Source organism: Nicotiana tabacum, chromosome 19 (genome assembly GCF_000715075.1).
Source record: "Nicotiana tabacum cultivar K326 chromosome 19, ASM71507v2, whole genome shotgun sequence".
Taxonomy (NCBI): domain Eukaryota; kingdom Viridiplantae; phylum Streptophyta; class Magnoliopsida; order Solanales; family Solanaceae; genus Nicotiana; species Nicotiana tabacum.
This window is the reverse complement of record NC_134098.1, coordinates 2606643-2629294: the sequence shown is the minus strand read 5'-3', so window position 1 is coordinate 2629294 and position 22652 is coordinate 2606643. Positions and strand designations below refer to the sequence as shown.

The following is a 22652-nucleotide window of genomic DNA, read 5'->3' as shown; positions in this document are numbered from 1 at the left end:
TACCTCGATTAATTTTACGGGTTTTATTATTTCCTATTTTTTGGATAATCGTGGCGTTCAAACAACTGCACCTCGAGTAATTTTATCAGTTTTGCTACCAAGATTATCTGTCCATCTGAACATATGTAAAAATGACCTCTTGTTTTATATTTTCCTTTGCCTGAATTTGAACCTAAGACCTCCCACTATAAACTCCAGCTTCTCTTATTGAAGAAAAGTTATGACAAATGAATCTAGTTTTCTCATAATTTTGTTTTATTTTGATATATTTATTACCTCTAACTTTTTTTTTATTTGTAGAAGGAACAAGACAATAGAGCAAAGAAGAAGGAAGAAAGGGCAGTTGAAAGTATCAAGTCAAACCTTTTGATTTCAGGGGCTGTAATTGTGATCATTGGAGCTCTTTTTGCCATATCTAACAAGTTACGAGAATCTTAAAGAATCAAACTTCTACTTCTGTAAAAAGCTAAACCCTCCGCATGCGAACCGATGGTCAAGTTGTACTACTGTGAATATATCGAATTATATTTTTGATAGGTAAATTTTGGTATTATATTTGTAACTAACATGAATGCCATTCTTAAGGTTCAAATTTTTATCAACTTTAGTTGAGGCTATTCTTCTTGAGCCGAGGGTCTATATCGGAGACAGTCTCTCTATTCCACAAGAATAGGGCAAGGTATGTGTACATACTATCCTCTCCATACTTCACCTGTGAAATTATACTGGGTAGTTGTTGTTTAGTTGAGTCAATTCTTGCTTGTTCATCACTGCCTCACTCATCGCACAACACACCCTCCCTTTGCATTGTCCTAAATAAAAATGTGAAACCAAGGAAGTTGGTGCCTAGGAAATATCAAGCAGAAGAAACAATCTATTGGAGGCAAAACATCACTCTAATATGGAAAGAAGCAGATAAGAGCCGAAACCGCGTCCAGTAGACTTCCTGTTCCGCTCATCCCTTCATCAGCACTTTCATCAATACTGTACTACTACTTATGTTCCTAAACTTGGAACAGATGTCAGAGCATAGTATTATTACCTATGTTCCTAAATTCGCAACCATATGTTGAGGACAATATAGATGGCTATTGTCGGTGGCGGATGTACAACTATACGTACGAGACATCCAGAGCATAAATTTATGTGAAAATTTCAGTAAAATTATAATAAATAATAGTTATGAATATTTAACTTTATAAATATAATGGGTTCAATGCTAAAAATCTTAAAGTTTGAACAAAGTTTAAATTCTGGATCGTTATTGTCTACTGAACTGCTTTCTTCCTATGATATCAACAGGTTATGACAGGTAGAAAGGGGAAAAAACAAGCGCTGAAGTCGAGTTCTTTTTCCCTAATAGCCGCAAATCAAACTTAATTTTTAAATATGCTCTAATATAGACGCGATATTGTACATGCCGCCGGTAGAAACCATATCAAAAGGACATGAGACGAGGAAAATGTTTTCATACATGAGCTTGGTTTATTTTACTTGAGTTGTTACTATGAACGACGAATACTTCAGTCCTGTACTTCTTCAGCCTTGTCTTTTGACAGAAGATACCAACCGAGAGCACCAACACCAGTTACTAGTCCAGCTACTACAGCATAGTTGCGATACCCCGTCCGATACCCCGGGCGTTGAGGAGGTCTGTGCACTTGCAGTAGCATCAGTTACTGATCCTGACCCGCCAGAGCTTGTTGCAGCTTGTTCTGAATTAGGACCCTTCAAAAATTAAGACATCAGGCAGGAATTTTATGTAAAATTCAAAGGAAAAAAGTAACACATTCAAAGAAAGGTAAGGAATAGGACTGATACATAAACAGACCCTCAAGCTTGGCATCGGCGGGCAAGTATGCCCTCCAACTTTGGGTGTGCACAAGTAGGCACCTCAACTTGTATGAAGTTGAACATGTAAACACAAATGCTGATGTGGCACCGAAATTTTCGAGGTGTCTAGATGATTATTTTGTTAGTTGGAGTATTCAACTGACAAAGTGGAGACAAATTGAGGTGCCTACTTGTGCACGCTCAAAATTGAAAGGCATACTTGCCCGCCAAGGCCAAGTTCGAGTGCCGATTTATATGCTATGCCTACATAATAGGATGATTTTATTAAACGAGCTGCACTAAGCTAAGAGTTTCTGTAAGAGAAGAGGTTTTTCTTAACATTGAAAATTAGGCAACAAACATTGAAGTGGCTATCATGACCTCTAATTCTAAAAATGAAAAGGTGAAAGGAAAAGGTCATTCTAAAATTTTAATTTTCCATTCTCTTTGTTTTTTTTTTCCGATTCCGTTCTGCGTAAAGAAGAGGATAATTGTCCCGGCGATTCTCAGATCAACACTTGAAATGGCAAAAAATTATGAAAAGCAAGAAACATACGCAAACCCAACTAGGCAAGTAGTATGATGGATTTTAATTTATGTATTTCATGCCATGCTAGTGGCTTTCTTTAGCCTTTCTATTTATTTACTGTCTTTTACGATGCTGATACTGTTTTTCAAGTTTCTGTTGTTGTTACGGAAACAGCCTCTCTATTCCTCCGGGGTAGGGGTAAGGTCTGCCTACACTCTACACTCTACCCTCCCCAGAGCCCACTAGTGGAATGATCCTACTAGGTGGTTGTTGTTGTTGTTGTTGCTAGTGGCTTTCTTTAGTTATCAATCACACACCAACAGAGAGAGAAATAATCGATCAGTATATCAGGGAAAAAAAAAACATACCTTACGTGCAAGCTTCTCCAACTTCTCCTTCTCAACTTTCTAAGAAGTCAAACAAGACATTAACTAGTTAGACAACTGAAAGACAGAGATAACGCAGACACATCTAGTATGATAAAAAACTTCAGAATAAAACATCAAAAAAAACTTTTGAGTTATGACCCCCTTATCCGACAGAAGTATCGAAATGACATAAAAAATACACAACCAGCATATAATAAACTATATGCTTGTTTGCTAAAACTACAAAATATAGACTAAGAAATAGCTTCTTTCCTTTTACTGAAGCAAGAAGAGGGGTGGTGAAAGTTACACATATCTTTTCATTTCTATATTCTAGTGAAAAAATGAACTATTATATCCAAACAAGTCATGTCATTAAGGGTAAAATTGGGATGCTCATTTAATAGTTTCGAAATAGAGAAAGATATAATTCATCCTGTGACAGACTAAAAAGAAAAGTAAAATGGGACAGAAAGTAATTGATAAATACTCTCGTTGATGTTTGATGATCATGCAAAAGAAACAATGGGTGGATAACTAAAACTGATAGGCAAGCTAATAGCCTAGTACGGTGATACTCAAAATCAAGATGAAATAAGCAAGATGAGAATGAGAAAGATCAAACATCTAAAATAGTACACAACTACACATCACTGAACCATTGCGCCGATTATGTGATAGACCAAAAAAGTACACCATATACACTTGATTTTAGGCACGTTATTAAGCAAAACTGAATATCACCTTGATGTAGACATTTTCAGCTGCTCTTTCCTCCTCGCCTAGCACCTTGCCACTGCTGGAGAGCCTACGAGAAACATACCTGAAAGCATTCCTGGCTGCCATCTCAGTTTTGTCTCCAAAGTCTTCCTGCAGCTGAAACAGTCATCAAATGAGGATTTTAATGGATGTTCAGAGTCAGTAATCAAAGAATTGAGTAAATGTGTCCTTTTTCCTTTCCTTTGTTTAGATTCATTCCAGCATCATATATGCCTTCTTAATCAATAATTTCTATAATTGCTAATTGATAACTTGCAACAGACATATGTATATGGGTTTTCACTGGATAGTGGAGCAAGAGAGCAAAGGTGCTTCCATCATGACAGAGACGATGTTACTCCCACAAAATGTTCATATAGGCATATTATATCAACTAGGAACAGTATCATGCGGTTTTGCTGCATGTCAGTGTCAAAGACAAAGAGCAGAAGAGCGCAAGTGTCAGCACAAATTGAACTGCACGTTTTAAGTTTCTCGTTCAAATTAGTGACTAGTTTCTTATTCCAATTTTGTATCTCCCATAACTCTACTTTAGAAACTTTTCTTGAACGATCTATTCATATTCACACAAATGGATGCTCTTTTTAAGACATCTTCGAGACATACTAATTCCATATAGTCAAACGTTTGACGGAGACGAAGTAGAACAGTGTATTCATCCTATAGGTTTATGCATTACCATTTTAGATAACTATATGCAGCCATAGTTGCACTCTACAGACCACAATAAGTTTTGTAAGCAGCAACGGCACTCTACAGACCACAATAAGTTTTATACACAGCAACGTAATTGATAGCCGCCGGAGAAAACAACTGAAGCTTATTAACACAAATGGTATTTTATCACCATACACATGCTGATGAGTTATAGCCTTTGAACTTCAAACAGCCACTTGCTATTCATGCTCTATCGAACATATCGATCAATTAATCAACCAACTATGGACTATTTATGACTCTTATCACAAACTAGCTAGGGTCTAAATCATCTGTATCAGTTCCTCTCTATTCAGACTCACATTCCAAGGTAAACACGTCCCAACAAATTCAGCAATTAGAGGTTTCATAGTAGTGTATAGACTATAGTTTTCCCTAGCAATCAACCTACCATGACCAGAAGCAGATTGCAAATTTGAACTTTATGGATTCGAGTTCGGAATTCTACCACAACTCATTCGATATATTGGGTTCAAAATCAATTAGTTGTACTAACTTAGTGAATATTTGAATACATATATAGTGTTCGAGACAAAGCTACTGGTCTCGGATGAACCCATAAGTTGCAACCTACATCCGGTCCTGACTGCGACTATCCTATGATGACATATATGTATCTAGTTGGGCCTTTATGTACACATACTATATGTCAAATCCCTTTCACTTCTTTATGTATTTACTTCTTTATTTCGAACCCGTTAGTGAAAATCCTGTTATGTCGATACATACTGTATACACACACACACACTTGACAACAATCTGGAAATGAAACGAACATATATGCACATATAAACGCATGAAATTAGAAAGCTCTACAAATCAAATGAGAAAAAAATCGTAAAATCAAAACAGTTAAAGAAAAATTTCAACAATGAAACATCTGCTTACGAAACAGAAGCAGTTTAATAAAAGCAGAAAAACTAATTCTCACTGCATAAAGCCACGCATTAAGCAATCGAAGTAGGATAAAAAATTGTTGAAATAAAAACCTAAAAATAAAGCCCTAATATAAAAGCTGACCTTGTTGTTTCAGGTGGAAAGAGAAAATGTAGAGAGAGAAAGTGACTTGACTTGGCGAAGAAGAAGAAGAAGAAAAAGAAAACTGATGTGTCAGTTTCCCAAAATGGGGCTTTCGTTGGATCTAAAGAACATTTAATGGGCCGGCCCAGAGTCTTTTCATGGTGTTTGGGTTTTGGACTAAAACTCGGATAAATTCAAAAGGGATTTTTAAAGGGCGGCTCGGTGCACTAAATTTTCGCTACGCGCAGGATCCGGGAAAAGGCCATACCACAAGGATCTATTGTATGCAGTCTTATCTTGCATTTCTACAAGAGGTTGTTTCCACGGCTTGAACTCGTGACCTTCAGGTCACATGACAGCAACTTTACCAGTTACACCAAGGTTCCCCTTCACAAAAAGAGTTTTTATTTATATGTAATATATTAGAAACTTATTTACCCTCACTGTTTAGATTTTAACTTAATTATAAGTTGATATACAACTTACCTTTTATATAGAAATAAGTTTTAAATGAATATCCTTGATTGTAGCATTTTAATGTGGAAATCAAATTCCACAAATCTCTCTCCTCCCTCTCTCTATTTTCACGCTCATGTCTCTTCTACTAATCTGCATTCGGAAGTTTCCGCACAAACGAGTATATACTTGAGAAACAGAGAAAGTTGTTAAGAGAGAATCAAAATTACCATCTATTATTGGATTCTCTTGGGGGGAAAAGGATATTAGAAAGAAAAGAGAATTTGATTTTTTTAATTTAAATTATTATTTATTTTGATTGGTGTTATTGCAAACGATCAGGAATATTTTTGAAATTTATATCTCGATTTTAAAGATGTTTGCTGAAGATTAGAGTTGATTTTGAATGAATTTTAAGATTGAAACTCGAAGATGTATTAAAGTTATATTATAATCGTATGTAAATTGTGTTTTGTTGTAGTTATATATTTTTTTATTTGAACGTTGTATAAGAGTTGAAAAATAGTTGTAAAATATATGAATCGTTGTATGAACTTTGTATTTAAATTATAAATACTTTATTTTTACATAAAGTTGTTATATGTATAAAAATTGTATTAAGATAGCTTCAGCTTATCTAATTTCGTTATGTCCGCATAGCGCCAGAATTTCATATATGTGCATTTTGTGTTCTTACATCACCACATTAAAGGTGAGCAGCTAATCCAATAAAAAAAGAAAATAAATAATTCAGGAATCTTGGAGACTTTAAAGAAATAAGGAAAGAGGAGAGAAAAAAAAGGAAAAGAATGTAATTCAATCCCTAATTTAAGGCATTAATAATGGATTGTGTATAAACTGTAAGCAATCCTTATTTAGGGCGAGTGATATACAAAATTAGAATAATTTTGATAATTAAGTTTCAAATATTGTACAGGAACGGAAAATTCTCATTTCAAAAATAGTCATTTTACGAATTTGTAATTGAAAAAAACCACATATTCAAATTTCAAAAATTATTGAAAAGTAGCCAATTGGAATCCATGACACTATCATGGATTTTAACAAATATGGAAATATTCTAAATGTTTTACTTGTTTAAATTCGAAATCCATGACATTATCATTTGATATTTTCGCATCGAAAGTGGCTAAACACTTGCTAATTTTTCAAAAAGAGATTTGTTATGTACTTCATATTAGTATGAAATTATCTCTCCTATCCTAGTCCTTTTTATATGAGGTTTGACACCTTATAATTTTAGATTTTAAGATTCTTAAAATAATCCAGTTATATAAAGATTGAGAGAAAAGACCCAAAATAGTTCAGTATCTTTGGATTTTAACTCAAAATAATCCTATTTTTTCGCATGGAACACTAATAGTCCACATATTTTTAATAAAATGGTGCACTTTTAGGCTCCATCAAAACTTCTATTAGTTTTTTAACGAAAAGAACCTCACATGCCAACATATGAGATTTATTTCCTTAGAAAACAAATATTACTACACTATTAATCTTGTCGAGTTACTCTTTAGTTTGAAAAAGTGTACAGTAGTAGCAGATCGAAGACGTTTCAAGTGATCCTTCAGTGGGTGTTGCATTCTTGAGTTTCGTGCTCTTCCTCTTATTTTGCTCGTTAATAATTATGAGATGCCATGTTATTGAACTAGCATTTAACTGTAAAAATCCTAATCGTTTTATCAAGAATTTCATTGATGTATATAGCCTTTAGATTTTATGTTTATTATAGGTACTGTGTGCAAAATCCTCATTATTTTTTTTTTTTATTGGGAAATTTTCTTCTTAATTATCAACTTCAAAAGATAACAAGAATCAGATAAGATGCAATTCCATACACACCACCGGAAGTTTCCTAACTTTATTTAATTTAATATCATGAGCAAAAGAAAAAGTGCACAACTTCTAACTACACACATTACCAAATTGCATTAGACAAATTGATTGAGCCTGTCTCATGCAGCAGGGTTTTGACTATTTGGAAACGAATGTAACTACACACATTACCAAATTGCATTAGACAAATTGATTGAGCCTGTCTCATGCAGCAGGGTTTTGACTATTTGGAAACGAATGTGTTTTATCAGATTCTTACTCAACAAAAAGAATAAATTCTCTCTTTTAAAAAATTAAATCTCATATGATGGCATGTGAGGTTCTTTCCTTTAAAAAACTAACAGAAGTTTGGATGGAAACTAAAAGTGTATCACTTTATTAAATAATATGGACTATTAATGCTCCATGTGAAAGAAAGAGGATTATTTTGAGTTAAAGTCCAAAGATTCTTGAGTATTTTGGGCCTTTTCTCTAAAGATTGACATGTTGTAAAACTTTTACTTTAACATTCTATTTAGGAAATTTTACCTCTTATAGCAAAGGTATACACCATATTTATTATAAATCAAAATTATTTTAAAATATTATTTTCTATAGCTACCTTTTATATTTTATAGCAAAATAAGTATTTATGATATATACTACCATTGACGCATGAAATAAGGCATGACATACGCTATTTATGTTTTTCTCTCTTGAACAGCTGGACATACTTATATTTAAGGTGATTGCCGTTACTGTATTCATGAATACATGCGCATACGCGAATACATGTGAATATATGCCCGTACAACTGGATTGTGCTGATTTTAGGCATTTTTTACTGATGTTTTCATGAATACAGCAGCGCGAATACACTACCGTAACAACTGAATAGTAACTATAGGAAGTAATTATATATATGATAGCTATAGGAAGTTAATAGCCGCTAAACAATAGTGGTTTCCGAAAATTCCTCTTCTATTTATAACCTTAAATGACACATTGTTATACGAATTAATATGACATTGAAAACTACTAGATATTAAGGATATTTTTTAATATATTACCTCTATTTAGTCATATGTATCAGAAGTATTTCATTCTTAAATTCTATGTTTAGTCAAATACCATCATAAGGGCATAAAATAGATCCACTCATGATTGTTGATTAATTGAGGGTTATCTCAAAGGTCTGTATTAAAATACACAAAGAAAATGCACTTCACTTCTTGTAATGGCTAGTTCCAAACTCAGATAAAAGAACAGAGTTGTGATACCTTGATAGCTAAAGAATGAACAAAAATGAACTTATTGAAGTGAATAATTGCTGCCTGTAAACCTGTGTAGGTTTTGTTATATTTTTCCTTTGTCAATCTAGAAAAGAATTATTACTATTTTCATTTTGCTCTATCATAAGTCATAACTCAACTATCATCCAACACCTACCGGACACAGTATTACAGATTTCAGTGTTGACAACAGATGAGTAGGAAATACAATGGAAATAGGCTGACTTCCTACTTCTGCTCCTACCTAGGAAGGCTGTGCAACAATCTCCTTATTTACATTAGCACTATCGTCGCCTTCACAGTTTTCTTCTCGAGTTTGTACACCGTCGTTTCCATTTTCTATTTGTTGCTCTTTCTGCCTACCCTTCCCATTTTCAGCAGGTTGATCTTTCTGCTTAGCCCTTTCGCTAGATTCTGTAGACAACGATGATTCTGAGTTCCTTTTAGACTTGCTGCCACTGTCCTCTGTGAAAAAGGGAAAAGGGGGAGAAAAGAAAAGATAGCAATGAACTCACCAACACTGAAATATGCCTGGAGAAGGGTTATTTACGGGTATCATAGTGCCTAAATTTGAACTAGCTAACTCAGACAACATAACAGACACTAGGATGGCAAACGGGCACGTCAGGATGGATATAGGCAGGTTGAAAACGGGTAATGCAAAAACAAATAAATTAGCCAACCTGACCCATATTTAATACGGAAAGAAAATGGGTTAACCGCCACCGGCGGATAATATGGATATCCATATTATCCATTGCTTCTTGAATATGATTACTTTTGGGAGAATTCCTAGTCTCCCAAGCTTGAGGAACCCCCAATTTGAGACTTTACAAATGTAAAAGTTAAACCAATTAGTTATCCATTGGTTATCCATTTTCTAAGTGCATAATATAATTTTTATCCATATTTGACCCGTTTTTAAAAAGTTCATTATCTAACCCATTTTTAGTGGATAATATGTATGGATAACTATTTTTTTATCCATTTTGCCACCACTAACTGACACTGAGAAAGTTTGTATTACACAACTATAACCATGCAAAGCTATATGATGATCTTCTTACCCTTCCCGTTTTCAGCAGGTCGTTCTTTCTGCTTAGCCTTTTTGCTAGAATCTGCAGCCGTTGATGATCCTGACTTTCTTTTAGGCTTGCTTTGTCTGAACTCTGTGGAGAGGAAAGAGGTAGAAAAGAAAAAGAACAAGGGAAATGATAGCAGTGAGTTCACCAACATTGAAATATCGCTAGAGATGGACTAGTTAAGGGTATCATAGCGCCTCAATCTGAACTAGATAACTCAAACATAATTGACACTGACAAAGTTTGGATTATTTCACTACAACCATGTAAAGCAATATTCTGCTTGTTATCATATTCATTATCAGATAAATCAAATATCTACACATTAGACTTCATATTGGCCTTGGATTTTTACTTTACATCAAAGATTAAACAAAAATTTGATGATAAATGATATATATTTATGTAACGAATCTGAAGCTTGTCACGAGGAAATTTCAGTTCAGAGAAAACTTGAACTCCAAAATGATCCAAATAAGGTGGGACTACTAATCATTCTGTTTACCTTGAAGTATACCATTATATAGACGTAATATTATACCCCCGGCCCTCTCAACCACCGGAAAGATAGCTTGGACATTCCAAGTACATCATTAAAAATGATGCATTAATTTGGAGACATTCTGAATTATATTCTAGACAAGAGAGACAAAGATACTAGCAAAGTTAATTGTTTAAATTTTTTAAAATTACGATGGAAAGACTATCACTTTCAGAGTGCTTGGTAGCAATAAGCATGGCGTAGAGAGAGATAATGTACTTTGTAATTCTCCAATTTTTCAACCCCAGTATATTCTTATGCAGAAACCTACTTGGATAAATTCTTTTCCAACTTTCTGATCTTATATTAACACATACAGATATAAAATACCAACGGTTGTTTAGAATCGACTAGCAAGAAGTGCATTTCTAAAAAAATCTTTTCCTGCTCCCTTCTTTGTTTGGGATGCGAGAGGTAAAGGTTTCCAGAGAAACATAAAAGGGCATAACTCTCCAAGGTATCGCAAGGAGATTCTAATCAATTTGAACTAACACATGTGAACAAAGTTTCTTTCTGTCATTTTCTTAACATTCAAGAGTTACAACCACACAACATCTCATCTTATTAGCAAAACAGAGGACGAGCAAATTTCTGCCCAGCTGCATACACATTTATATTTTCTACAAGCTCACAAAACATATCGGCATACGATAGAATACCTGATCATGTAAATAACATGTCATTTCTTGTTAGTTTTAAACTTAGGGACAATATCTACAGGTCAAAGGAAACCAAACCATCTTTACATATGTAACCACTAAGCCCACCTCTCATAAAATTGAATTAGTAAAAACAGATTGTAGTTTAACCAGAGAGATACTACTAACGTTTCGAAAAATAGAAGCGAGCAGATATGATGGAAGCAATACTATTAAATGAGATGCAATTCTCCATGTCAATTGAGATGCCCATTCCGTCCCAAATTAGCACCACCTCATTTTCTTTCTAAGCTACACACTAGGACCTTATTGCAGTTCACTATACTGAATCAGCTGCTTTATTTTTTGACACAAGCATTATATAGAAGATTAATCGCCACAAAAAAATTCTCCAGTGCATCCTATGTAATGAGCTTTATAAACCGTCATTTATCGGTGAATCTGTTAGGTGATTTTGGCTTCTAGGACTTTCTCAAATAACTACTCCTGCTCTCTTTCATATGAGTTCTTCACTTTGGAAACTACTTTAACTCAATGTATCTAATTTTCTTCTTTCTTTTTGCATGCATAACTATTATGCTTCTACCTATACCCTTCTATGCTGAAATACCCTTCCCTAGAGGCAGACAAAAGAAACAAAATATGATGAATTTCTATTTTAAGCATACCACGGGAAGTGCTCAACGTTGCTACAGAGAGTAGTGAATCCTCGTCATCATCCTTGTCAACCAGACGATGACCCACAGGTGAAGCTCTACCACCCTGTCGACCACCTCGAGCGCGACCAGCACCGCCACGTCTATAAAGAGTCAGAGGGGGGCCATCTTCATACTCGGCAGGTGCATAATCTGGATCGAAAGATAATCTGCGACCCTGGGATGCAGCAAGTAAAGCCTCGACCGATACAGCGCTCACGGTCCGAGCCCACCCTCTAACTCGTTCATCAACAGCTTCCTGCTGCATCTCCAAGCCCATGCGATAAAGATAATGCAATGCTCTTCCCTGAAAACATAAAAGAGATAATAATAGAGGAAAGTTAATGACTTTTAAATAAAAACTAAAAAAAACAATGTTGTGATTAATTAAAGAAAGTCGCTTTTTACAATAAAACTAAAAACCAATGTAGTGATTGATTAAAGCAAGTCACTTTGCATTTACCAATGCCTCGTGCTGGCCTGCATATAACTGATAACCTCTGTCAGCACGTCGCACGGGATTCCCAATAAGCGTGCGCGTGATTCTCCTATACCAAATCATGTAAGGATCATCATAGGGGATGGTAACATGTGCAGGAACGTCATGAACAACACGATCAGCTCTCGGCCCCCACAAAGCAGTCTGTTCAGCAATGAACTGCTGAAAAACAGGATCAGCCTTGTAACGTTTATCCCTCAAAAAGTGTGCGTCCTCCCACTGACTATTATCTGGAACACCCTGTGCAAGCCCAAACTGCCGTAACACGCGTTTTGGCACGTGATCCTCCACTATATTTTGACAAATAAGTGGCACAGATGCCATCCACACGTGTCGTCCACGGGAGCACCGCTCTGGTAAATCGGCTATGATACCCTCATCGTAAGGTTGCCAGATGAACTATTAAATCAAAATGACAGTTTGTTTAAGTTATTGATGGAAAATCATAATGATGTGCAATGAAACATAGTATAAATGCAACTACTAATCCTACCTGATCAGGTGTCATAGTATCATACCTACAAAAGAAAGAAAAAAATAACGATCGCCTCACAATTAAGTAATAGAAAGATTTTCTAATTAAACTAACAAAATAATTGAAACTTTTCCTAATTATTCATGCATTTGGAAAACAATAATACAAACGGAACTAAATGTTAACATACTAATTATTAAATGAAACTATAAAACAACTAACTTAAATGAAACCAAATGATAACAATCATGTGTCAATCTATTTTGCTAATTTGTTAATAAGTAAGCAAGTCCAAAAAGAAGATAATAAGAGTTACCTGCAAAAGAGACAAGAAGCCACCAATGTCTGATTTTTGCTCCATGGACGATCGGCACAAACACCTATACAGATAAGATAGTGCAGCAGATCCCCAGCTATAGTGTACAGTCTTGCCAAGATCCTCGAGCAAGGGCAAAAACTCCAAATTAACTCTGTTCCCTGAAGTGTCAGGGAAGATGAGGCCACCAATCATCCATAAAATGTAAAGCCGGCATCGCTTATGGACCTCCTCATCAGGATCATCATCGGTAAGATCTGCTAACTGGGTAACATGTGCATCAATGGCAGATATCTTCAATCTGCAACCCTTCAACGCTGCTATAGGGGGGCGAAAACCAGTCAGACGCTCCATCTCATCCTGCCACATAGAACATGACTGCTCCTCTACAGCGTGCACAGGTTGTCCATCTACGGGGAGCCCGTACATAATCTCAATGTCTTGTAGTGTGATGGTTGCCTCACCACTTCGAAAGTGGAACGTGTGTGTCTCCGGGCGCTAACGCTCCAAAAGCGCTGTGATCAATGACCAATCAAGTTGTATCCTACCGACGGCGTACACTCCCCAGAATGCTGATCCGTATAAGCATTGGATGATACGATCGCACTGGGGATGATCTCGCATATGACGCCAGAAGTTACCGTCCACACGGCGTGGATGGACTAGATCAGTATCCCCAATGTCTCCTTCCCAAACAAAATGCAACCTATGCATAGACTGCAGCTTGAGCACACTATACTCTAAGGGACCGGGGTGAACACGTGAAGGCTCCATCCTAAAATGTACCTACACAATCAAGAAATTCTAACCTATAAACCAATGCATAAAACAAATAAATCAAATGAGACTAAATGTTAACATACTAATTATTATATTGCATTTGCTATCTGTTACTAACATAAATACGAACTATCATAACAAATGAAAAAGAAATGCTTTAATTACTTTAAATAATAAACTTGTGACATTAACAAAAAATCACAAATTACATATTATCTAATTAAAGTAACATAGATTAAATTCTATGGACCTAATTAAATATTATATATTACAATAATCAGATTGATTGTTTCAATAAATCTTCGGAATTTCAATTGATTGATAATATTGAAAATCCAAATTTGTAAAAAATGAAAATAAATGTTTGTTTTCATAAATTCGAACTATCATTCTTTCACTAAGCTAAATACTAAAATTTTAACAAATTCAGTTAGTGATGCTATTTTCTGACTCATATTCCAAACTAACATCATATTTAAAACTGATAAATCGACCTTGGGCCTAACTCAACCCCAAAAGCTAGCTTATGAGGTGAGGATTGCCCAAGACCATATAAGGAGACCACGGATCTCAAATACCCAGAAAGGCAGAAAATACTTTAGTCTTTAGTCTGAAAGTGTTGAAAGAGATGTTGCTTCAACTTAGTAATACCATCCTGATCATTGCCGGTAATAGAAATATCGTCAACATAGACCACCAGATAAATACAGAGACTTGAAAGAGAATGCCGATAAAACACAGAGTGATCAACTTCACTACGAGTTATGCCAAACTCCTGGATAATTGTGCTGAACTTACCAAACCAGGCTCGAGACTGCTTTAGATCATAAAGTGACCGGCGCAAGCGACATGCAAGGCCACGAGACTCCCCCTAAGCAACAAAGCCAGGTGGTTGCTCCATATAAACTTCATACTCAAGGTCATCGTGTAAAAAAGTATTCTTAATGTCCAGCTGATAGAGAGATCAATGGCGAACAACAACCATGGATAGAAAAAGGCGGACTGATGCTATCTTAGTCATGGGAGAGAAGGTATCACTGTAATCGAGCCCAAGTATCTGAGTATATCCCTTGGCAACAAGACGGGCCTTAAGTTGATCAACCTTGCCATTCGGACCAACCTTGACTGCATAAACCCAACGACAACCAACAGTAGATTTACCTGAAGGAAGAAGAACAAGCTCCCAAGTACCACTCATATGTAAAGGAGACATCTCGTCAATCATAGCATGTCGCCATCCTGGATGAGACAATGCTTCACCTGTAGACTTAGGGATGGAAACAGAGGACAAAGAAAATATAAAAGCATAATGAGATGATGACAGGCGATGATAACTTAAACCGACATAATGGGGATTAGGATTAAGCGTGGTCTGTATACCTTTCCGAAGGGCAATCGGTGTACTAGGAGACAAGTCCGCAGTAAGAGCAGGTTCAGGTGCAGGACGTGAATCGGTTGGGCCTGATGCTGGGCGCGGACGGCGATGATAAGTCAAGAGTGGTGTTCCTGTGGCTGAGGATCTAGGAGGAGCAACGCTAGACTCTTCAACGGTTGGTATAGGTAAGACTTTTGTGGTTGAAGGTGGAGGAGGAGCTATAGTAAACTCCTCAAAGATCGGTATAGGTAAGACCTCAGATATATCGAGTTTGTCAACTTTGAGCTTCTTGAATCTATCTTATAACAATTTGTCAGGGAAGATACCTGTGGGCACTCAACTTCAAAGCTTTAAATCCTCCAGTTTCCAGGGGAATGAGCTTTGCGGGCTTCCACTCTTCGCGAACTGCAGTTCAGGTGGTCAATTTCCTGATGTTGATACTGAAAAGGATGAGAGTGATGAAGATGAATTGGATTGGTTCTACATTTCCATGGCAATAGGATTTGGTCTTAGCTTTTGGGGAGTATGTTCTTGTTTGCTATTCAAGAGATCATGGAGACATGCCTATTATCGTTTTTTAGATAGTAGTTGGAAATCCTTATGTGTAAAGTTACAGATATGGGGAGGGTTATGATTGAGGAAATTGTTATTCTCAAAAGTCTTATTGTATGCTTACTTTTTCTTCAAAAATAATAAAAGACTGTTTGCAGTTGATATTTTGTTTTAATCTCCCTAGTTATAGTAGATAACTATTTGCAAATGACTATTTAAGGAAACAAAACAAATATAAACTTGTTAAAATTGCAAAGTTCTTAACTAGTGTTTTCTGATTTATGTTCGTCTACCTCAGAAAATTGGAAAGTTAATATCCTTTCAACTATGCGCGCTGCCAACAGATCAAAGGGCTGATAAATTGTATAATTGTTGCCTATAAAAAAGATAACAAAAGATTTGAAAATAAATAATCCCTCTGTTTCAATCTCTCTTTTGCTACTGCAAAGGACTCATTTCCAGACATTGAATACTACAATTAATAGAGAGCGCAAACTTCAGCTAAAAACTGAAAGAACCTTCCATGAGGAAATGACTTTGTATCGTTGCAAATGCTTTCCATTCTGTCGAACATCGCTTTCTGATTTGGTATGATATTTTGGAAGAAAACTTGAAATCAAAAGAAACTTGTTAATCTGAGGAATTTGGTAGAGCAAAAGAATGCTAATAGAGCCAAGCCTCAGACTAGCTACCATCAAATCTATATAATTACTCAGAGTAATGTTTTAAACTGTGCAATGTAAGCATAACGTGACACTCATCTATAAGAGTTGTAATAGCTTGCATATTGTTACTAAAATCCTGACAAAGAAAGAAAAAGATTGCTAAATTGAGATCACAGCAATCTATCTAGTGCTTATGCTTTTACTTGTTAAATTATTGAGTAACAAATTTTTATATGTTTGTTAGACAGGAAACAAACTTTGTGTCTCGTTAACCTTTGAATTCTATTAAAAGATTTGTAGTACATCAGCATTATGTTATGCTATCAACTTCTAGAGCAAATTATCAATTCCTACCTATACTAGATTTCTTTTATAACGACTCGAAGCAAGTATAAAGATTAATTTAGTTGCAACATATCACCTATATGTCATCTAACAAGCACCTCGATCTGAAGAGGCTTCGCCTTACCGTGGAAATAGGTGCTTCACACTGCTCAACGCAATTTCCAAAAGAAAACATGAAGAATTAACAAACAAGCAAAGAGAAGTAACCAAAACAAAAAGTTAACATACTAATTATTAAATGAAACTATAAAACAACTAACTTAAATGAAACCAAATGATAACAATCATGTGTCAATCTATTTTGCTAATTTGTTAATAAGTAAGCAAGTCCAAAAAGAAGATAATAAGAGTTACCTGCAAAAGAGACAAGAAGCCACCAATGTCTGATTTTTGCTCCATGGACGATCGGCACAAACACCTATACAGATAAGATAGTGCAGCAGATCCCCAGCTATAGTGTACAGTCTTGCCAAGATCCTCGAGCAAGGGCAAAAACTCCAAATTAACTCTGTTCCCTGAAGTGTCAGGGAAGATGAGGCCACCAATCATCCATAAAATGTAAAGCCGGCATCGCTTATGGACCTCCTCATCAGGATCATCATCGGTAAGATCTGCTAACTGGGTAACATGTGCATCAATGGCAGATATCTTCAATCTGCAACCCTTCAACGCTGCTATAGGGGGGCGAAAACCAGTCAGACGCTCCATCTCATCCTGCCACATAGAACATGACTGCTCCTCTACAGCGTGCACAGGTTGTCCATCTACGGGGAGCCCGTACATAATCTCAATGTCTTGTAGTGTGATGGTTGCCTCACCACTTCGAAAGTGGAACGTGTGTGTCTCCGGGCGCTAACGCTCCAAAAGCGCTGTGATCAATGACCAATCAAGTTGTATCCTACCGACGGCGTACACTCCCCAGAATGCTGATCCGTATAAGCATTGGATGATACGATCGCACTGGGGATGATCTCGCATATGACGCCAGAAGTTACCGTCCACACGGCGTGGATGGACTAGATCAGTATCCCCAATGTCTCCTTCCCAAACAAAATGCAACCTATGCATAGACTGCAGCTTGAGCACACTATACTCTAAGGGACCGGGGTGAACACGTGAAGGCTCCATCCTAAAATGTACCTACACAATCAAGAAATTCTAACCTATAAACCAATGCATAAAACAAATAAATCAAATGAGACTAAATGTTAACATACTAATTATTATATTGCATTTGCTATCTGTTACTAACATAAATACGAACTATCATAACAAATGAAAAAGAAATGCTTTAATTACTTTAAATAATAAACTTGTGACATTAACAAAAAATCACAAATTACATATTATCTAATTAAAGTAACATAGATTAAATTCTATGGACCTAATTAAATATTATATATTACAATAATCAGATTGATTGTTTCAATAAATCTTCGGAATTTCAATTGATTGATAATATTGAAAATCCAAATTTGTAAAAAATGAAAATAAATGTTTGTTTTCATAAATTCGAACTATCATTCTTTCACTAAGCTAAATACTAAAATTTTAACAAATTCAGTTAGTGATGCTATTTTCTGACTCATATTCCAAACTAACATCATATTTAAAACTGATAAATCGACCTTGGGCCTAACTCAACCCCAAAAGCTAGCTTATGAGGTGAGGATTGCCCAAGACCATATAAGGAGACCACGGATCTCAAATACCCAGAAAGGCAGAAAATACTTTAGTCTTTAGTCTGAAAGTGTTGAAAGAGATGTTGCTTCAACTTAGTAATACCATCCTGATCATTGCCGGTAATAGAAATATCGTCAACATAGACCACCAGATAAATACAGAGACTTGAAAGAGAATGCCGATAAAACACAGAGTGATCAACTTCACTACGAGTTATGCCAAACTCCTGGATAATTGTGCTGAACTTACCAAACCAGGCTCGAGACTGCTTTAGATCATAAAGTGACCGGCGCAAGCGACATGCAAGGCCACGAGACTCCCCCTAAGCAACAAAGCCAGGTGGTTGCTCCATATAAACTTCATACTCAAGGTCATCGTGTAAAAAAGTATTCTTAATGTCCAGCTGATAGAGAGATCAATGGCGAACAACAACCATGGATAGAAAAAGGCGGACTGATGCTATCTTAGTCATGGGAGAGAAGGTATCACTGTAATCGAGCCCAAGTATCTGAGTATATCCCTTGGCAACAAGACGGGCCTTAAGTTGATCAACCTTGCCATTCGGACCAACCTTGACTGCATAAACCCAACGACAACCAACAGTAGATTTACCTGAAGGAAGAAGAACAAGCTCCCAAGTACCACTCATATGTAAAGGAGACATCTCGTCAATCATAGCATGTCGCCATCCTGGATGAGACAATGCTTCACCTGTAGACTTAGGGATGGAAACAGAGGACAAAGAAAATATAAAAGCATAATGAGATGATGACAGGCGATGATAACTTAAACCGACATAATGGGGATTAGGATTAAGCGTGGTCTGTATACCTTTCCGAAGGGCAATCGGTGTACTAGGAGACAAGTCCGCAGTAAGAGCAGGTTCAGGTGCAGGACGTGAATCGGTTGGGCCTGATGCTGGGCGCGGACGGCGATGATAAGTCAAGAGTGGTGTTCCTGTGGCTGAGGATCTAGGAGGAGCAACGCTAGACTCTTCAACGGTTGGTATAGGTAAGACTTTTGTGGTTGAAGGTGGAGGAGGAGCTATAGTAAACTCCTCAAAGATCGGTATAGGTAAGACCTCAGATATATCAGGGTAGTCAGAAGAGGTAAAGAAAGGTGTAGACCCAAAAAATGTGACGTACATAAGGTACCTACGAAGAACAGGTGAGTAACAACGATATATATCCCAAGGAGGACACATTTGAGAGCACGAGGAGCTAACTTATCTTTCCCAGGGGCTAAGTTATGAACGAAACATGTGCTCTCAAAAATACGAGGGGAAGAGAGTATTAGGGTGACTGGGGAAACAATACTGAATATGGAATCTGATCCTGGATGGGAGATGAAGGCATCCGATTAATCAAATAACAAGTTGTGAGAACTGCATCACACAAAAACGCAGCAAAACACAAGATTCAATGAGAAGTGTGCGAGCAGTCTCAATGAGGTGCTTATTCTTTCTCTCTGCAACCCCATTTTGCTAAGGGGTATAAGGACAAGATGTCTGATGAATAATTCCTTGAGAAGTCATAAACTGCTGAAGCTGAGAGGATAAATATTCTAAGGCATTATCACTGCGAAAAATGTGAATAGAAACACCAAATTGATTTTTGATTTCAGCACAAAAATTCTGGAATATAGAAAACTACTCAGAACGATCTTTCATTAAGAAAAGTCAAGTACATCTTGAATAATCATCAATGAAACTAACAAAATAGCGAAATCCCAAGGTTGAACCAACTCTTCTAGGACCCATATATCATAATGAACTAAAGAGAAAACAGACTCTGCATGACTCTCAACACTACGCGGAAAGGAAGCTAGGGTATGTTTCCCAAGCTGACACGACTCACAATCTAATGGAGACAAACTAGACAAACTAGGCATCATCTTGTGAAGCTTGGATAAACTCGGATGTCCTAAACGTCTGTGAATTAGGTCTAGAGAATCTGTAACTAGACATGTTGTGGAGGGATTGAGTGAGTTAAGGTAGTAAAGGCCTTCTAATTCACGCCATGTGCCAATCGTTTGTCCCGTACTGCGGTCCTGCATAATAAAAGAATCATCAATAAAATATATACCACAATGGAGGGCACGAGTCAAACGACTAACAGATGCAAGACTAAAAAGACAACCAGGGACATAAAGAACGGAATCTAGAGTGACAGAAGATAGGGGATTAGCTTATCCAACTCCTTTTGCTTTAGTTTGAAACCCATTGGCTAAAGTAACAGTGGGAAAAGAACGTGAATACACAATATTCGACAAATGTGATTTATTACCAAAGATATGATCAGAAGCGCCTGACTCCATGACCCATGGTCCAAGAGTACTAAAATGGGAAACACAAGCAAAAGAATTACAAGCAACACAAGTATCAGTTTGAGCAACCGAGGCTACTTGTGGAGATGTTTGCTTACTTGCTTGATATTGAAGGAACTCATTATATTGCCCAAGATCATATAAGGAGACCAAAGACCTCAAATCCCTCCGATTTGGAACAACTCAATAAAAACTAACATCACGCTTCCAATTAATTTCTAAGTGGTAAAATTAGCATATTAACATTGCGGATTATGCTTCTATTTAAGTAAAACATTTTAACATTGTTGAATATGCTTCTTTTAACATTCGAAATTTAAATATTATTCTTACTTACTTTTTATTTACCCCATTACTATTTTTTGTCTAACAAAGCTGGATAGATCCTTCTCAAAAGAACAAAAAATAAAATTGGATAGTTATTAGGATTTTGCTTACTGATTATTGGACAAGTATATTTGGAGAGATAAAAAGCTTCTCTGCTTTAGAAAAAACTAGTATGAATAAATGGTGATAGTTTTACATCCAAGGATCTGACCTAGTGGTCACTAAAGTGGGAGAACTATGAGATTCTTAGGTTCAAATCTTAGTAGAGGCAAAAATTACTAGGCAATTTCTTTTTATCTGTCTAAGTGTTGGTATGTAGAATTATCCGGTACATGTATTGATGAGAGGTAACGGGTATCCGATAGAATAGTCGAGCGGGTAATTGGTTTAGGAGAAAACTAAATTTGATTAAGTTTTCCTATAGCTACTACTAAAATATGAACTCAATCGACTCCCAAAAGATGACCTAGTGGTCAATAAAGTGGATTGAGAATCATGAGGTCTTAGGTTCAAATCTAACGTAGGCAAAAATACTATGGTAATTTCTTCTCATATGTCCAAGCCTTGGTGGACAGAATTATAACCAATAAATTTTCTTCTCGGAGCACCCGTGGAATTTAAATGTCGAGTTGCCTGACAAGCTAGCTCGAACACCATAGTTATAAAAAAATGAATCTAATCTAAAACTAACATAACAACTAACTATAAACACACTAAAACCAAACACTAAAATTTCAAATTAATAGCATTAAATAGTTCGAAAATAACGACAAAAAATATAAATCATGTTTCCATGATACAATACTATCAAATATATATAAATAACATTTTTTCTTAACGAAAAAAACCTCTTTTGAAAAGAATTTCCAAATTTGACAGTTTCCAAAACTTCAATTTCACGAACTTTCAACCAAAAAATCTTGATTTACACCTCCACTACGCTGCGGTAGTTAGTTGATTTGTTAAGAAATTGAAAATTTGGGGTTTTGGGATGGTCGTTTCGCCGGTAAATAGCGGTTTAGAGGGAGGTGGACGTCGAGCTCTGAGTTCTGTACAGGAATTTTAAGACTAGGTCGCTGGAACAAAATGCGACCTACAGTTGACTAATTTTCTAGGAAATTCTTTGGGATTTTAGGTTTCTTTCCCACCATGGGAGAGGATGGTGAAACGATAGATAATAAGATCAGAATTACCTGCACTAATATCTAATACTACATTATTACTAGTTTTTAGGTCTATTTTCTGATATCTGATTTATAAACAAAAATATAAAGAAAAAATATACATAACTAGAAACTAAATGAATAGTACTACTAAAAATTACTTCTTATAGTTTATGCGATAAAGTTTGAATAAGCAAAGACTTTTGAAATTTATGATCATCAACATATCATAATATTTGTGTGGCGATAAAAATTTTCATTAAGAAGTTAATTTAAATTAAATTATTTCTAAATTTAGAAAATTAAGTTCTTTTGAGATCAAACAAAAAGAAAACGTTA

General features: G+C 36.0%; 2 protein-coding genes and 1 non-coding gene across 14 annotated transcripts; 1 reads left to right on the top strand and 2 right to left on the bottom strand.

Annotated features, from left to right (window-relative positions):
* Nucleotides 1-1264: 1264 nt before the first annotated feature.
* Nucleotides 1265-5384, bottom strand: LOC107807108 (uncharacterized protein At2g27730, mitochondrial). The gene is made up of 4 exons (XR_012703166.1): nucleotides 5248-5384; nucleotides 3475-3606; nucleotides 2731-2769; nucleotides 1265-1728 (listed from the first exon to the last, which is right to left on the bottom strand). It is a non-coding gene; the product is annotated as an uncharacterized protein At2g27730, mitochondrial (transcript).
* Nucleotides 5385-8824: 3440 nt separating this feature from the next.
* LOC107807107 (serine/threonine-protein phosphatase 7 long form homolog) lies at nucleotides 8825-22340 on the bottom strand. Of its 12 annotated transcripts, XM_075239492.1 has the most exons (12): nucleotides 21999-22340; nucleotides 19330-20547; nucleotides 18748-19216; nucleotides 17170-17955; nucleotides 15259-15681; nucleotides 14677-15145; nucleotides 13099-13884; nucleotides 12801-12825; nucleotides 12272-12706; nucleotides 11782-12115; nucleotides 9899-10000; nucleotides 8825-9296 (listed from the first exon to the last, which is right to left on the bottom strand). In XM_075239492.1, the coding sequence occupies exons 8-12, from the start codon at nucleotides 12813-12815 to the stop codon at nucleotides 9076-9078; spliced, it is 1107 nt and encodes a 368-aa protein (XP_075095593.1). In that variant the 5' UTR covers nucleotides 12816-12825; nucleotides 13099-13884; nucleotides 14677-15145; nucleotides 15259-15681; nucleotides 17170-17955; nucleotides 18748-19216; nucleotides 19330-20547; nucleotides 21999-22340; the 3' UTR covers nucleotides 8825-9075. The 12 variants fall into 12 exon arrangements, with proteins under 12 accessions (XP_075095593.1, XP_075095583.1, XP_075095585.1 ...); XM_075239482.1 differs by lacking the exon at nucleotides 12801-12825 and having other exon boundaries at nucleotides 15259-16414; XM_075239484.1 differs by lacking the exon at nucleotides 12801-12825 and having other exon boundaries at nucleotides 15259-15693.
* LOC142173317 (receptor-like protein EIX2) lies at nucleotides 15227-15887 on the top strand. Its single transcript, XM_075238783.1, has 2 exons — nucleotides 15227-15248; nucleotides 15571-15887. Exons 1-2 carry the CDS (start codon nucleotides 15227-15229, stop codon nucleotides 15885-15887), a joined length of 339 nt encoding a protein of 112 aa, XP_075094884.1.
* Nucleotides 22341-22652: the final 312 nt, after the last annotated feature.